Genomic DNA, 12,740 nt, shown 5'->3' with positions numbered 1-12,740 from the left:
CTTTTGTACACTAATAATCTATTTGATAGTTAGTTATAATATATGTTAAGATGAACCAACCTATTTTCTAAGAATTCTTAGTTTCATTCTCATGATGATACGTGGCTACAAAAAAAAATGTTATAATGTTTCTCAATTAATATACAAGGGATTAGTATAGCTGAGATCAGAATATCGTTTAATAAGAATGCTCCAAGAATCGACAATTTTTTTTTTTAGGAATCGACAAATTTTCTCGATTGATGTTTCCACAAAAAAAAGATATGAAGAAAAACTTGTTTGCCTAAAAATATAGTGCCCGAACGTGATGGCATTCGACTTTTCCACATTTGGAACTGAAGCTCATCGTGGACTTTTCTTCTTTTATCTACACATTATAAGTCGGAGACGCATGGAGATAGAGGTGGCGGCGAATTTGGGCGAACCGTTGTTTTGTAGAGAGAAAGGGAGAGCAATTCTCTCTATTCCTCCCTCTTTTATTTTCCTCTAAGCTTTCTTACGAGAACGTTAACTTTTGTGAATCGTAGTCACTAATCTTTCCCATTAATATTGTCACATACAGAAAATCATCCGCAAATGAACGAACCCCAATAAGATGTTATCAGACGTACAATACGAGGATGTCGGCCATTCTACTGAATTCATATATATCATAAACTAAACTGTAGTATTGATAGAACACGACACAAATTGACCCCACAATGACCATCTACGATAATGTTAAGTTTCACAAATACCTAGTACATAAATAATCGTTCGTTTTCTTCTTTTTTTTTTTCAACGCGTCGGCCGAATTATGTTGCACGATGTAAAGAATAACATACGTGCCGGACTATGACACTACCCTCTCCGACCTCTAATCAAATATATTTAATTTTGCATAGATAGTTATAAAATATCTTAGAAATAGAAAAAAAAACAAAGAGAAAAAGACAAAAATAGCACTAAATCAAATTTTTGTTCCCAAACTAGCATTCAAAGTCAAAAGTCACAAAAATAACACTTAATGTTTTATCAAAAGTCACAAACTTAGGGTTTAGAGTTAAATGGTGGAGTTTAGGATTTAGGGTTTAGGGTTTAGGGTTTAGGATTTAGGGTTTAGGGTTTAAAGTTTAGGGTTTAGGGTTTAGAGTTGAGAAATGAGGTTTTGGGGATAAGATTTCAAATTTTGAAAAATAAAAAAATTAAAATTTTCAAAAGATAAAATGCTATTTTGGTCATTTTAGTTTTTGAGTGCTATTTTTGTGATATAAACTTAAAAATGTGATATTTTGGAGATTTTGCCCAAAAACAAACATACATATTATTATTTTATGAAATAGAGGGAATACTATTTAATAACAACTCCTACATGCAAAATAAATTTTTTGTTTTGCCTAAAGCCGTGTTCGTTTCTTAGCCGCAAGACGCAGCGGCAACGACCAAAAATTAAACGGGAATCACGTCAACACACAACACCCATGACCGCAGCGGCGATTAACAACACGCAACACCGATGACGCTGGGGCAGTAGAAGGGACGCTGAAAATTTTAGTGGCACCGGCGTCAAGTTTTTTGTGTCTCCGAAAATCGTTGGCGGTTACTTTAGCTTCAGATTCTATTATTTTGATCATCACCACCGTGCTTTTTCTTGCCGCAGCGGGAGCGTCTTGCGGTTAACAAACGAACACGGCTTAAGTATAAATGTTGTTATTTTTTACAGTTTTTTTTCTTTTTTTGAACCCTTTTAAACATTATAGGGGTCACGGGTCACCACAGAAATGTTTTCTCGATTTCGTTCAGTGCATATTCTTGTTATTAGTCTGGTTGCTAGCCAACAAAAAAAAAAAGAATCGTAGCAGATTTGGAGATCACCAATTACAGTGATCTCTATATATGGTAGAGGTGATAAAAGGTTGGAGTCATTGTGGAAAGAAATTGAAGCTTGGAAGACATACGTTTTGATAATTGACTACATAAACAATTGTTATATAAACCATATAGTTGATGTTTGGCTCTTACTTAGAGCATCTGCCGCGATAAGAATTCTCTTTTGAGTTTTTCAATTATAAAATAATATTATTTCTTATATTTTGTTAATGATTAAATTTCAATTTAAGAATCATTTTAAAATAAATACATGGTAAGAGAGTTTTATGGCTAGTATCATACATAGTACATATACAATTACAAGCTCTCGCATTCGAGATATGATTTCTGTTTATCTCTTTTTCTTTTTCTTTATGTTATTTTTATTCCTATACTAGCAACACCCTTGTGGTTGTGGGTGATCTTAGTTTCCCATGCGAGATCATCTGAGCTACAGCAATCATAGAGGAAGGACATGTGTTGCATATTTTCTCATGTGTCTTTAATATATCTCGTCAAATACACATGTCCAAAATAACATAAAATGTGTGGTGCACTACTACACGTAAAATAATTACTACCGTCACTGCTATACTAGCTAGAGATAGATGGTCAGTCCGCATGAACTCACGAGGTCACTAAGACACTTTACTATATTAAGCAAATGTTAAGAGGGTATACATATATATCTCCACCGTGTGCATGTGGTATCACAAATTCACAACAGTGATGGATTTAGGAATAAAGACGTAATCTGTAATAGTTCCGGGTTCTATTTCATGTGTGCAAGCACTGCATGCGTGAGGTATATTTCATCCCCTTGAGTTAACCCCATGTCCCCAGATGTTTAACTTACTATTCATTTCACCACCATTTGCTTAAGACCTTGTTATACTGTTGTTCTTAATTATTGTAACGAATGATTGTTATGATTTATTATTATTTTTTTTTATTTTATTTTTGAAAAGGCTTTCAATTATTACTTTTATTTCCCTCGAAAAATGATATGAAGTGTCACATACTATGTCAAAATCACTTGAGTTTTGGACGTAAACGATGACAAAATCATAGAATTATGATAAAGAAACGTTGTGGCGCCGCGTATAATATATTATGAAAATTTAAATTGTTTTGTGAGATATTGTTTTGTGAGATATTGATAAAGAAACGTTGGGCTGGCTTTGCTGTCCTCTCTTTGTGTTGTTCACGTTCACGGTGCTCTCTCAGCCGCCAAATTTTACATTACCTAAAATACCCCCACCACCCGAGAGCTGATCCACTGCGCCACACTCTATCTCTTCAACTCTGCACGAGCACCATACCATGTCATCAGATCCTATGTGGGAACCCTCTCACTCATCACGTGGCGCCATGTGGTTGGGAATTTAGCTAAACAAAACATGAATGATGGTTGCAGAAACTTGAGTTTTTTTATCTAATCTATTAAAACTGGAGTACAAATAAGATTTGACCCTGATTTTTCCTAAATAATTACAGCATAATGCCACTGAATTAATATTTCTTGATTTAACATAGTTATCTATTTTTCCATTTAAGAAATCAACCGATTGGAACTTACAATTAATTTCTGTTTAATATTTTCATATTGTGCTTCATCGTATAATAACGTACAATTTTTATTGTCATCATTGTAGCTAAATGAAGTATACATATATATCCACCATATCGTTCATAACCATCTCCCCCATATACACTACGGATACATGTTTTTTACATAATATAGTAACCACATTCTGAACTATTTAGGACTTCATTAAAATTACATCAAAAATCATATACTTTATACAATATGTTTTAGAAATTCATTATAAAATCGCTATTAGTATCAAATTTTAATGTCATCAGTATGATGCACATAACTAATACTTTTTCTTTTTCTTTTCTTTTCTTTACTTTTTTCTTACCAAACAAAAAAATATACACGAAACAATTAGTGGTCGTATATTTAACAAATTGTGTTTGGAATTTTTTTTAGCAAATTGTGAAAAAAATGTTCCACAATATGCACTCACTATGACAACAACATAAAATATGGATATAAATTTTAAACTTATTTTTCACGTTTTGTAAAGATATCCGGCGTGATTCACTTGTTCTTATTAGGAAGATTTTGGAGATAGTCCAGTCAATTTTAAAATTTTACAATCGGAATATTCTAAGCGAAGTCAACATCATAATTTGCGTATATATTAGGCATGATTCAATCCTAACTAACCTGCTTTAGTGAAATCAATTTGTTCTATCAAAAAGAAATATTTCCATCAATAACAACCCTACAATCAAGCACCATATTTAACTATTAACTATTAACTATTAACTATTTACTATTTTTATATTCTGTTGATCACGTTTATATATATATATATATATCTATATGTATAGTGTCTATCTCCATCTAATAGTCACAGAGAAAACGAAAAAAAAAAGACTAGATGGCGACCAACAAAAGTGTTTTTTGATAAAACAATTCATAAGTTATGGAGGAGAATCTCTTGAATGCATATTTGCAGAAGAAACTGAATCACGTTAAACTACTTCATGTCTCATATATATTACTCCCTCTGTACTCTGTTCCTCGGAGTAAAATTTTCTAAAGTGTTCACGCTTATTAAGAATTCAATAAACGTTTATAATTTATTTTTTTTACTTTATTATACACTTTTCAATATCTTTTCACTAATAAAATTTAATCAATTGAAATATTCCCATTTAATGTTTTTTAAAAGTATAAAAAAATATCTTAAACATATAGAAAATTTATCTTTGTGGAATAAGTAAAAAAATCTAAAATATCTTACTTTCGGGAACGGAGGGAGTAATTGTTTTGTTTAATACTATAAGAAGCACCTAACCATCTGTTAACTATTTTGTGTAATATCTATCTTATTAAAAGTGTCTTATTAAAATTGAATTAGAAAATAAAAATACCTCTTAGTTTTACCATTTATTTACATTGAAATGCCATAAAAATATTTATTGAACCTATATTGACATATGCTTGCCTTTTCTTAATTTAAATAATAGATTTAAACATTTTATTTCTTTTCCTAATTTAAATAATATATTTTCTTATTCAAATCTTAACCAAAATAGATTTCTTGATATATTTCGTATTAATATATTAAATACTTATTAGTAATAAATAATAAAATAAAAAATCACACATCATAATCAATTTATATAACATATAAATAAAATGAAAATAATTTATTCGTATATTATTAGTATAATACTTTCATAATATAAGTCCAATTGTTATAAATATTAGATTTGTTTATATGTTACACTGTGATATAATAGATGATTAAAATCACAACATATAATTACTGAAAGTAATAAATAAAATTGTTATGTTTTCAAAATGTTATATTAACAATTATATAATACATTTTAATTTACAAATATATATATCATACCAATAGTACAAAGAAAAAAACTAAAGTGAAAACAAATATTTATACGGTCATGGATCAAGCTCTAGAAATAAACAACAACAACGCAAGATTATATATCTTTAACAAATTTATTTCAGTAGAATTTATAGTTGCAAATATATTTATATATTTTATGTATTATAAATTTATTTTCTTTTTTTTTAAGGGATGCTAAGATTTTGGAATTAGAAAAATTATGACCCATCTCTTTATTATTTTAATTAGAAATTTAAAATTTATATCAGAATATTTTATTAAAATTTTAATTTTTATTTTTATTAGAATTGTAAAGATTAATTTATGATATAAATTTATTTTTAAATATTGCGAATACATCATTTAATATATTTAAAGAAAAACTAAAATCATAAAATAAATACCCGTCCGGTCGGGCGGGTCAAAGGCTAGTAATACTATTATAATTTTACAATGTGACAATATATTTTTGTTACAAGTCAGAAAAAATAATATGTAAATATTGATATATTTATTTACAATGAATCTCAAAGAATTAGTTCACAGATTGCTACCATATTTGCAATTTACATCAAAGAAATTATATGATTAGCGCAGAGAACTAAAACTATATGATTATATGATTAGCGCAGAGAAGTAAAAAAAAAGACAAAAAAAAATTCGAAACCCTATCTTCTTTCTCGCAAGAAGTTGCCGTCTACTCAGATCTAACTTTCCCCCGGCGTTCGGTGGCGCGTGCGCGCGCGTGCCGACGCCGGATGCTCCATCTTCACGTCTGTGTCTCTTTGTTTGCTGTCGTTCCATCCCTTTTGGTTCCCTTCGATATGCGTGAGGTTATGGGTTTTAGTTTGGATATGGTGATTACTCCGCTGCAGAGGGTTGCGTCTCCGGCGGTTTCTCTATTCCTCTGGCTCTTCGGCGAGAAGATTGAGCAAAGGATGTGTGCTGCAGTCGGCTTTTTGGGTTTGGATTTAGATCGTTTTCTCCTCAGATCTAGTCCGATTCGTCTGCTCGTGAGGAGGAGGTTCGGTTTGCCTCTTCTAAGACTATGGTGGGTCTCTGCTTCCGGTCTTGGGTGTCATTTGGCTCGGGTTGGTGCTTCTCGGTTCTCGTCGGTGTCGTCGGGCGCTGGTTCTCCTTTCCCTAGCATGAGTGTGTACCGGTGGGTCTCTTTACCACGGTAGTGTGCCTTGTGCTTTGAGTTCGCATGTGGGTTGGTGCTCGAGCACAGTCAAGGTTCGCGTAGGTCTTTGCTTGCGGTTTAAAGGGTGGTCGTCTATGCCTCCTCAGTGGCCTCCTGCTCTACCTCTTCACTTCGAATCTTCTCTTCACGGTTCCTTGGTTAGGTGTCTGCCCTGGTTCTTCTTGTTGTCCTTGCAGGTGCAAGCGACGGATTCCAGCAGCTCTGGAATTAGCTCGTTGGTTCTCAACGGCTTCAGGCGTGCCAGCGGTTCTTGTCATTGACCGCTTCTCGTGTGCCTGGTCTTGGCACACATCCCAGCATCACTGTGGTTCGCTTGAGCTTTGGTGGTGGTATGCGATTCATTTTAATGCAGATTTGGGGCTAATGGTCAGGGAGTGGGGGGGAGGTGTCAGCCTGTTTTGCTTGGTTCGGCATTGTGTACAGGTCGTCTCCGAGTTGAATAATTGCTCGGTCTAGCTGATGCAGGTACGCTTGACCTCTTCCATTTATGTCTGTTCGTGTGGGCATGGGATAGGAGGTACTCCACGAGCTGTTCTCGGCTGAGCTGATATCTTTAAGAGCGGATCATCGGGGAGGCCAAAATTATCGGATTCCGTCTCTCGGTTTAACTTGGTTTAGCCTTTTGCGGCAAGTGTAGGTGCCATTCAAGTCTCGCCTCAGGATAGTTGTTTTGGTTTGTAGTGTCTGCCCGGTTTAGGCTAGATCGAGTTTCTGTTTAGATTTTTGTTTTGTTTTTTTTTGCTTCTTGTTAACTCCTGTATTTCTGTCAAAAATTGAAAAAATTGGTAATAATATCTTTACATTTTTACCAAAAAAAAATATATTTACCACTAAAGATTTCTCAAATAAATAATCACAACAAATATGCGACACATATAGCATTACTACTATAGTATGATCTTTGTGTTTATTAATGAGTAATTTGAACAAAATTGCATGGTGGTTATGGATCATTTGCTATCGGGAATCCACAACAAACCAATGATTCATCAATTTCTAATTCTACCGGAAAACCAAATAATATCAAACATGAAATATCTCTGCAAACTAATTAAAATTATGGAAACAATGAAGAATTTGGCTAAAAATACAAAAAAATATGTTTCAGCTTTTTCTAAAACTTTGGGTACCATTACTTAATTAAAAATTTAATGAATACATTTTTTAGTGAACAACAACCTAATCATAGCACACAAATTTTAATTCTACTGGAAGACCAAATGACTAATCAAAATTATGGAAACAATAAAGAATTTTACTGAAAAATATAAAAAATTGGGTTTCAACCTTTTTCTAAAACTTTGGGTACCATTACCTAACTAAAAATTAAAGACTATAAATTTTAGTCAACAACAACCTAATCATAGCACACAATTTCTAGTTCAACTGGAAGACGACCAAACGATACTCAAAATGACTGCCTAATCAAAAAGTGTAGAAACAATGAAGAATTAACTTAAACATTTTTACCCCAATAAATAGAAATAAAGAAGAAACTGACTTCAATAATAGGTTTCAAAATCTATTATAAAAATTTGGGGGTGGTATTACTTCAAATGTGACAAATTATAAGGGTTTCGTTGTGCAATTTACAGATCCTTCTGTAAACGCTCTTATTTAAAACCCCCTCTGCTCGCATCTTCTCACTTGATATCTCCCATCACCCGATTATCTTCCTCTTCTCTCGTCTTCTTCGTGGTGGTGACTCTGTCCGATCGAGTTGACTCTCTCTCTCTCTCTCTCTTGTTTTTGATAAGAAGCTAGCTATGGAGGAGGAGATAGATCGTTCCCGCGCTTTCGCCAAGGACGTTAAGCGTATCGTTGTCAAGGTTCCAATTCTTTTGATCATTTCACTTCATTATATTTCTTCGAACTCTGCTTTGATGTTGTTAATGGCGGCGGAGAAATCTGGGGAAATGTGGAAAAAATATTAACAAATTTGTTCCCTTTTTTTTAATATAAAAATTGAAACTTTTTTTCTAAATCTGCAAAAAAAAAAAAAAAAAAAAAAATTCCTTAAATAGACTTTATATTGATGAGTTTGTTTGTTGACAGGTTGGGACAGCAGTTGTTACAGGGAAAGGTGGAAGATTGGCTCTTGGCCGCTTAGGTGCTATCTGCGAGCAGGTTTGAATTTAACATCATTATACCTTCCTTCTTGATCTAAGCTATAAGGTGGTTTTGAAGGACCTTCTGTGTCTCTTTAACTTGTTTAAACTTTAAACAATGTAATGGCAGCTTGCTGAATTGAACTCGGATGGTTTTGAGGTCATTTTGGTGTCTTCTGGTGCGGTTGGTCTTGGTCGTCAGAGGCTTAGATACAGACAACTAGTCAACAGCAGGTTTTTGTGATGGAAACATATCTCAAGTTTTCTTCATGTGTGTTGTGTGTCTCAGGGGCATTTGAGGATATAACGTTATGCCTTTTGTTACTTATTCTTCAGCTTTGCAGACCTTCAGAAGCCACAAACTGAACTTGATGGGAAGGCTTGTGCTGGTGTTGGGCAGAGCAGTCTCATGGCTTACTATGAGACTATGTTTGACCAGGTAGGTGATCCCACTTTCTTCTTTTTCTTGATTATTGGTAGGTTCTCATTTCAAGTACTTATGTGTCTTTTTTTGTTTGTTAGATGGATGTGACGGTGGCTCAAATGCTGGTGACTGATAGCAGTTTCAGAGATAAGGATTTCAGGAAGCAGCTTAGCGAGACGGTCAAAGCGATGCTGAAAATGAGAGTTATTCCAGTTTTCAACGAGAACGATGCTATAAGCACTCGAAAAGCCCCTTATAAGGTTTGTTTGTTGATTGCCTTTCTTTTCGTGTTGCTTTCGTAGATTCTTATAAGCTTTATTACCTATGCAGGATTCTACTGGTATATTTTGGGATAATGACAGCTTAGCTGCTCTACTGGCGCTGGAGCTTCAAGCTGATCTTTTGATTCTTCTAAGTGATGTTGAGGGTCTCTATACTGGTCCTCCAAGCGATCCTAAGTCAAAGTTAATCCACACATACGTTAAAGAAAAGCACCAGGAAGAGATTACCTTTGGCGAAAAGTCCAGATTAGGACGAGGTGGTATGACTGCAAAAGTTAAAGCTGCTGTTAATGCAGCTTATGGTGGCATTCCTGTTATCATAACCAGGTAAAAAGGCCCTTCTCTGAATTTCAGAATCTTCTAGAAGGTGATCAAGAAGCTGACTCTTTTTAGTTGCTATTTTATGTCTTTTGAAGTGGGTATGCAGCTGAGAATATAGCTAAAGTTCTTAAAGGACTGCGTGTTGGTACCCTTTTCCACCAAGATGCACATCTGTGGGCTCGAGTCGTAGATACTACTTCTCGTGACATGGCAGTTGCTGCAAGGGAAAGTTCTAGAAAGCTTCAGGTAATGTCAGGGCTTTTGATGCATTGTTATATCAGAGATTGTTTCTCGTTTTTGCAAGTGTACTTAAACTTGTCTGCAATTTGCTTACAGGCTTTGTCTTCTGAAGATAGGAAAAACATTCTACTCGATATAGCCACAGCCCTTGAAGCAAATGAGAAAATAATCAAAGCTGAGAATGATTTAGATGTTGCTGCAGCATTAGAAGCTGGATATGAAGAGTCTTTGGTAGCTCGCTTAGTTATGAAGCCTGGGAAGGTAACACATTATTCACTGTGTGATTAAATCTATTCACCTATTATTTTTGTCTTCCTGTGGTCTTTTAATTTCTACTTTTACATTATTTGTTTTTGTGCTTGATAGATCTCAAGCCTTGCAGCTTCTATTCGCCAGCTAGCTGAAATGGAAGATCCACTTGGCCGTGTTTTAAAGAAAACTGAGGTAATCCGAGTACAATACTTATTCAAACTAGGATTCAAATTTGCCTAATTTATATATTCTTGATGATTAATTTCTTGTGTAACAGGTTGCAGATGGTCTTATTTTGGAGAAGACATCATCACCATTAGGTGTTCTTCTGATTGTTTTTGAATCCCGTCCTGATGCACTTGTTCAGGTATGTCACTAGTCATTGTCCTTTTATGCTCTTAAATGTAAATTCTGATTGCTAAACACCATGTGCTCTATCAATGAACCAAACAGATAGCTTCACTTGCAATCAGGAGTGGAAATGGTCTTCTGCTGAAGGGTGGAAAAGAGGCTCGTCGATCAAATGCTATCTTACACAAGGTTACATCGATCTCCATTGTTGTCATCATCATCTTGGTTCCCAAAATATGTTTGGCTAATTTTGTGAAAAAATCATGGAAAAACTATAGGTGATCACCGATGCAATTCCGAAGACTGTTGGAGGTAAACTCATAGGACTTGTGACTTCGAGAGATGAGATTCCTGATTTGCTCAAGGTATGTAGATATGTGAATGTCAAGTCACAAGAAGTGATTAGCTCTTTTTTTTTTACTTCAACTGAAACCCACCGTTTTACGTTTCTGCTACAGCTTGATGATGTTATTGATCTTGTGATCCCAAGAGGCAGCAACAAGCTTGTTTCTCAGATAAAGAACTCAACGAAAATCCCAGTGCTAGGGCATGCTGGTACGTTTCACTTCCATTAAGTTCATAGATTGGCCCTAGAGAGATTACAACTTACATTTTCGGTGTTTCCAGATGGTATCTGTCATGTGTATGTTGACAAGTCTTGTAAAGTGGACATGGCAAAGCGCGTAGTTTCAGATGCAAAGTTAGACTACCCAGCAGCCTGTAACGCCATGGTTAGAGACTATTACCCTTTTTTTTTTATAATGTTCACTTATGCATATAGTGACTTTGTTTTCGGTTCACTTAGTACGTCTTGTCTCACTTCATCTTCTCTGTTAATATTTCCTAACAGGAAACCCTTCTTGTACATAAGGATCTAGAGCAGAATGGTGTGCTAAACGAGCTCATATATGCCCTGCAAGCCAATGGTAAGAATTGTAGTTTGTGAATATATCATAATATGGATGTGTTTGATATAAGATATTTCATATCCATTAAAGTGTTTTTTTTTTATTGTTCATAATCATGAAATATGTGTAGTTTCATACCATAAATATAAAACAAGATTTAGTTTGTTGACTGGCTTCATTAGAACATTTGTTTTAAACTTTAAAGTGTACGCATCAAACTGGCAGGTGTCACTTTGTATGGTGGGCCAAAAGCAAGTGGTAAACTGAACATTCCGGAAGCAAAATCATTTCATCACGAGTACAGTTCCAAGGCCTGCACCGTTGAAATTGTAGAAGACGTACATGGTGCTATAGATCATATTCACCAACATGGGAGGTAAAATTATTATTTGCTGAATCCAAACTTATAACATTCAGAAACTCTTCAGAGGGCCTACCTCTCTGTACTCTGTATTCTTTGCATGTGCTGTAAAAATAAGTGTGGTCACTAACTTTTTTTCGTCTTGTCTTGTCTTGTCTTGTTTTGTGAAAGCAGTGCACACACTGATTGCATAGTGACAGAAGATAGTGAAGTGGCAGAGATCTTCCTCCGCCAAGTGGACAGGTGATAATAGAACACGTACTTGAACATTTTGTGGTGTTGAATTCTAAAAAAAAGAATTCTAAAGTCCATAGAATATATTGGAAACTAAACTCTTAAACATTTTGACGACAGTGCTGCTGTTATCCACAATGCAAGCACAAGATTCTGTGATGGTTTTCGATTTGGACTTGGTGCTGAGGTACGACAGAGAGACATTTATGAAGAGAAAAGTGTCATTGAATGAATGAATTGGCTAATGTGGAGCTTGTTCTTATGTATAGGTGGGAATAAGCACAAGCAGGATCCATGCCCGTGGTCCAGTTGGAGTAGAAGGATTACTGACAACGAGATGGTACTATTCAATTTCTTTTGCCCTTCCTCTGTTCTTTGGTTTGTTAAAATATATGTGAGGTTTTGAATTGGTTGTAAATTGTAATGGTGAATGGCAGGATAATGAGAGGAAAAGGACAAGTGGTGGATGGAGACAATGGAGTCGCTTACACTCATAAGGACATTCCTGTCTTAGAAAGGACAAAGGCAGTGGAGAACGGGCATTAGTTCTATGCTAATGTCATATTATATTTTACTCTTTCTTATGATTGAAGTTTTTTTTCTTCCGTTTACTAGGATATAGTGTTGTGGATTTGCAATAAGTGGTCTTTTGATAATAGTAAAGTGTGTATTTCTTCATGTCAAAAAGAAACTCGTTATAAGCCAATGTAACCTTTCTATTTCTCTCATTCTCTACGCAAAAGATGTTGACTAAAACAATGAAAACTACTCTTCTTA

The 12,740-nt window shown here is 34.7% G+C and overlaps 1 protein-coding gene across 1 annotated transcript; it reads left to right on the top strand.

The window, feature by feature from the left end:
- The first annotated feature begins 8,082 nt into the window (after nt 1-8,082).
- On the top strand, nt 8,083-12,691 carry LOC106360784 (delta-1-pyrroline-5-carboxylate synthase B). Its single transcript, XM_013800452.3, has 20 exons — nt 8,083-8,312; nt 8,539-8,610; nt 8,722-8,825; nt 8,928-9,030; nt 9,114-9,275; nt 9,346-9,623; nt 9,713-9,863; nt 9,954-10,118; nt 10,224-10,301; nt 10,387-10,476; nt 10,563-10,649; nt 10,739-10,825; nt 10,919-11,015; nt 11,088-11,191; nt 11,311-11,386; nt 11,594-11,744; nt 11,904-11,972; nt 12,084-12,150; nt 12,233-12,303; nt 12,401-12,691. Exons 1-20 carry the CDS (start codon nt 8,250-8,252, stop codon nt 12,507-12,509), a joined length of 2,184 nt encoding a protein of 727 aa, XP_013655906.2. The 5' UTR covers nt 8,083-8,249; the 3' UTR covers nt 12,510-12,691.
- The last annotated feature ends 49 nt before the right edge of the window (nt 12,692-12,740 follow it).

Source organism: Brassica napus, chromosome C8 (genome assembly GCF_020379485.1).
Source record: "Brassica napus cultivar Da-Ae chromosome C8, Da-Ae, whole genome shotgun sequence".
Classification (NCBI taxonomy): Eukaryota; Viridiplantae; Streptophyta; class Magnoliopsida; order Brassicales; family Brassicaceae; genus Brassica; species Brassica napus.
The sequence above is the reverse complement of the archived record's forward strand: the minus strand, read 5'-3'. Positions and strand labels throughout refer to the sequence as shown.

What these genes read in the sequence shown, in the direction of transcription:
- LOC106360784 (XM_013800452.3), top strand. Translation starts at nt 8,250, where the DNA reads ATGGAGGAGGAGATAGATCGTTCCCGCGCTTTCGCCAAGGACGTTAAG. An exon ending in ATGAGACTATGTTTGACCAG is followed by an intron (nt 9,031 to 9,113) that starts GTAGGTGATCCC and finishes TTTGTTTGTTAG; the next exon opens with ATGGATGTGACGGTGGCTCA. An exon ending in CCCAGTGCTAGGGCATGCTG is followed by an intron (nt 11,016 to 11,087) that starts GTACGTTTCACT and finishes CGGTGTTTCCAG; the next exon opens with ATGGTATCTGTCATGTGTAT.